The following is a 4571-nucleotide window of genomic DNA, read 5'->3' on the forward strand; positions in this document are numbered from 1 at the left end:
CCTCTGACGTGCATTAACAGTGTAACAGTCTAAAAATAATGGCCAAAGTCATATTTTCTAATAAATATGATAGTGAATAAATACTGATCTGTACTTGGACTTGTACTTGGTCTACAAAAAATCTATTCGCCAAAAATAGCCGATCTACAAGCTCACAACGCATCACTTTGCTATGCACTGTGAGCTTGTGGATTTGCTATTTCTGGCGAATGTTCCCCCCAGAATAGGCATGCTGGGGTTCAAGTGGTTAAAAATGAACAATGTAAAAAAACTGACTTGGACCATTATTTTAAGACGGTGATGATATCATACAGTAGATGTTAATTTTGTAAGCAATTGCACCGTAACACTGGTTTCTCATTTACACCAAATTAATCCTGTTTCATGTGACAAAGGACACATCTGCTTTTGATCATTCACTGACATTTTATTGAAAAAGAACAATATCATAGCATGTAAAATAATAATAATAATATTAATTATAATAACAACAATATTATTAATACAAAAATCTGTACATTCCATGGTTTTGCAGTACATTTGGAAGACTGATACAAAATTACTGCAAAAGGGAAGGGGTGTATTTACACATGTAGGAAATATGCAGCCTAAAGGCCTTCCCATCGTTGATTAAAAAACACACACAATATAAATTTGCCTTAATGCAAACTCTTGTGCAGTAACGTTACACCTTCATATGCCAGGATTACAGTACATTTGGCTTTGAACAAAACTTTCAAATCCCCTAGTAAAACAAAGCATTAAAAATGGAGAATGAAAAATAGAGTAGTATTGATAATAAAGCAGGCCAATCCATAGTCTGCATACAAGTATACATGCATCTACAGCAATATGGGGCAGTTGTGTTAATAATGTTCAACTGTTTACTCAGAACAGTTGTACAGAAACGGAAAACTTTTCTTTTCTTTTTTTTGCAGCATGGGTACATGATATTGATCAATAGAGTTATCATGGTGTCCAACTCCTGGCAAAAATGTCAGAGTACTGTGCATTACAGAAACTGGCAAATGAAGATCTCCATCAATAACACTGTAATAGAGATTTGCACAAGAAATCCTTTGGGCATGGTCTTAAAACCTGTCTTGAATATTAAAGATTTGGTTACACTTAGATTCAAATTGTCCAAACATTAGTAGGCCTACAACTTACTATTGTTTAGGTCAGCCAATACTACAGAGCATAAAACAGTATGTGATAGTTTCCTGCCCGAGAAACAGATTGTGCAATCATGGTTGCTCATGAATGTTTATGTCATTCTTTGACTGTGGTATTAAGGCTTGATGAAGTGGCTCAAGATAAGCATCATCACCATCATAAATGATAAGATGTACATATGTTCTTGAAAAGAAAACCTGCTTCATTTCTAAATGATCTACTCATTTCTGTACCAATCTAATTTACAGTTTTTATTTTTTAGAAACACAACTATGATAATAATACTCTTTGGCTTGTGTTATTAACCCTATAAAATGCAACATAGCAGCACTTTTAAGAACATTCGTTTACCTCCCCTCGTAGGTTTAAATTAATCTCTTTCATTGTGATGCCATTAATACTACCCTGCTAATTTCCTTCACATCAACAGGCATGCTTCTATTTCTATTTGCCCAGCAATGAACATATTTTTATCGTCAATAACTGAAAAGGTTAACCCACAAGAACAGAAATTTTCTTTAGTCACACAATTAACCTGTTCATTAATAATAAACTTGACCATTTGGGGGAAGGCAAGCCTAGCTATGAGAAGAGTCTAATAGTGTCGTTAGACTGTCTTTTCCATGCAGAATATACAGGACTAAAAATGTCCCTCTTTTGTAAAAGAAAAAAAGGGGGCTAGGTAAATGAGATATTTGCAAAGTGTAACATCTGATATGAGACCAGCTCATGCATTAACAGTAAATCTACAGTATTGTACCTTTTTTGCTTCAGTCACGTGTTGAAGTAGAAGTTTTAGAATACCAAATATCTTCCCATTGCTCTTTAGTGTTTTAATATATATTTGGGTACTTAATTTTAAAGTTAACCGTTACCACTCAGGCAGACTTTCTGTCGGATGTCTAAAAATCAACCATCTCAGTTATATAAAGTTACAGGATCTTTTATAGAGAACTTTTAAACAGTTTGCTCAGGAACGTGCAAATTTGCAAAGAAAACTTCTTTGGTTCTCATTGTGAAAGAGCAAATGTCAATATGAAAAAAGGGCTTTTTTGTTGTTGCAAATTTTCAATAGTGCCTGTGTATTAAGGATACATTTAATTTTTAGCAGCACTTGAGGAATAAAACCCCCATTCTTAATACAACTTGTTCTTACAATGTGCTGAACAGAGAAATGGAGACATGCCTGCAATTTTCAAGTCATCTTTAACAACCCTTTCCTCTGTGTTACCTTGCAGTCAACAGACACTAAATAGATGCACACATTCACAGGGCCCATATGGAGAGTTCTTCCTTCAATATGCACATTGTTCATAGTGCTGTGTCTTTGTCATTACTGTATGTAATTACATTCTTACATACAAGTCCTCAACCTAGCCCCATTCCACAGCAGTACCGTCAGCGTGAACTTGTCCTCTTCCCAAGGCCCGGCTCAGCTCAATGTGCCTTTCAGAGCGAGAGGTGATTTTCTATTGTTAGAATCTCTCATGTGAGGTCTATACAGTACCTAGTCATATTTCGGATTCTCGCCTCAGAGTCCGTGGCTCTAGCGGCACGGTGGCTTGGTTGTGTTCGTGCTCTGAAATATTGTCTGTCTGGGTGCCGTCTGGGCCAACGCTACCCCCATTCCCTTCGTCTGTGTCCTCCTTGTTCTCCAGCGCCATCTCGTTCTCATAACAGAAGGAGTTGGAGTTTGTCAGGATATATTTTTTCTCCGCAAAGTCTCTGGCACTGCACAGCGGGGTGCTCGGCACCTCGTATGTCGTATGAAAACGAGAGTAGTCTACCTTGTAATAGTTCTTCTCCTCAAAGAGTACGGGCTCAAACCGCTGACCCCAGAGGATCTCACTGGCCAGGTAGGAGCTCCGGCACTGTGTGGTCATGGCGGTGGCCTCAACCATGCCCTCCAGAATGACCACTATTTCAAACTCTGCCGTGTCCAGCTCCTGCTTGCTCATGTCATAGAAAGGGCTGTCCTCATCTATCGTATGGACAATGGTAATGGGAGAGACCAGAAAGATACGGTCAATTCCGCTATCAAAGCCCACATCTAAGTCCATCTGGTCGAGGGGGATGTACTCCCCCTCAGCCGTGGTGCGGGATCTGAGAAGTTGCGCCCGAACATGTGCCTCCACCAGGTGGCTCTTCCTCAGGTTGCCCACACGCCACATGAGGCACATTTTGTTGTCCCTCATGGCCACCGCAGCATTGTGACTGAAAACCAAAGTTTCATTCCTCTTCTTAGGCTTAGCCATCTTTGCCATGACGGCGCCGATGATGAACGCGTCAATAATGCAGCCAACAATGCTTTGGAAGACCACCATGAAGACAGCGACGGGGCACTCGTCTGTCACGTATCTGTAGCCGTAGCCAATCGTGGTCTGAGTCTCAATGGAGAAGAGGAAGGCAGCAGTGAAACTGCTAACATTGGACACACATCTATGGGCATCATTTTCTAAGTCCCCATGGAAGATGGCCACCAGCCAAAAGACACAACCAAAGAACAGCCATGACAAGAGAAAGGCGAGGCAGAAAATGACAAGCATCCATCTCCAGCGAATGTCCACGCACGTGGTAAAAATGTCAGCCAGATATCGCTGGTTCTTCTCGCTTACGTTGATAAACTGCACATTGCAGTGACCGTCCTTCTTCACAAATCTGCTTGGAGGCTGGTGCCGCGTGTGCACTTTGCCCTTGCCATTCCCAAAGCCATTGGGCACTGCCATAGTGGCAAGCTTCATTCCGTCCTCCTCTGATGACACAATGCTGTAGCGGTTGGCTCGCACACTTCCCATCACCTCTGTCTGGGAGGGTTGTGCCACTGCTTCTGCTTTGGAAAACAGTTTATGGAAGAAGCGTTGGAGAAACAGTTTTGAAACACTTCTGGGGGACCGACTCAAGCAGGAAATGGTGCTGAAATGAGGGGGACAGAAGAGATGCCTCTTTGTCCTCGTTGGCCTCTGGTTTGACTGCAACCACGGACAGGTCTGCAGTGCTGACGATGAGTCAGTCAGTCCTCTCTCATCAGGGGCTTGGACCTCATCAACAGTATGCTATGAGAAAGAAAGACAGACAAGCGTTTTAGAAATGCAACATGCGTCATACAGCTGTACGTACATTTCTAAATGGATCAAATGACTTATATACTGTAGGCTACTCATGTAGCCTTGATGAAAGCAGACAATCAAACATTATATAAGCATTAATTAAAAATAAACATGATCATTTTGCTGAACATTACGTGTCATTCATAATTACTTCATCCGAAACTTTGCAGTGCATGCAGTCTGAGAAAGCCATTGAATATTCAATACCCAGGGGCAAGAAGAAGAAAAAAGCCTTCTTGTGCCAACAATATTTCATTCAATTTTGACAAAATAACAGTGCTATTTAAC

The 4571-nt window shown here is 40.8% G+C and overlaps 1 protein-coding gene across 1 annotated transcript; it reads right to left on the minus strand.

The window, feature by feature from the left end:
- Window positions 1-430: 430 nt before the first annotated feature.
- On the minus strand, window positions 431-4225 carry kcnj2a (potassium inwardly rectifying channel subfamily J member 2a). Its single transcript, XM_080455923.1, has one exon. The coding sequence runs from the start codon at window positions 3969-3971 to the stop codon at window positions 2688-2690; it is 1284 nt and encodes a 427-aa protein (XP_080312049.1). The 5' UTR covers window positions 3972-4225; the 3' UTR covers window positions 431-2687.
- Between the last annotated feature and the right edge of the window lie 346 nt (window positions 4226-4571).

This window comes from Gymnoscopelus braueri (genome assembly GCF_963280865.1).
Source record: "Gymnoscopelus braueri genome assembly, chromosome: 17".
NCBI classification, from domain to species: Eukaryota; Metazoa; Chordata; class Actinopteri; order Myctophiformes; family Myctophidae; genus Gymnoscopelus; species Gymnoscopelus braueri.

Bases quoted from the DNA above. Each gene is read 5' to 3' on its own strand.
- kcnj2a (XM_080455923.1), bottom strand. From the start codon at position 3,971: ATGGGAAGTGTGCGAGCCAACCGCTACAGCATTGTGTCATCAGAGGAG.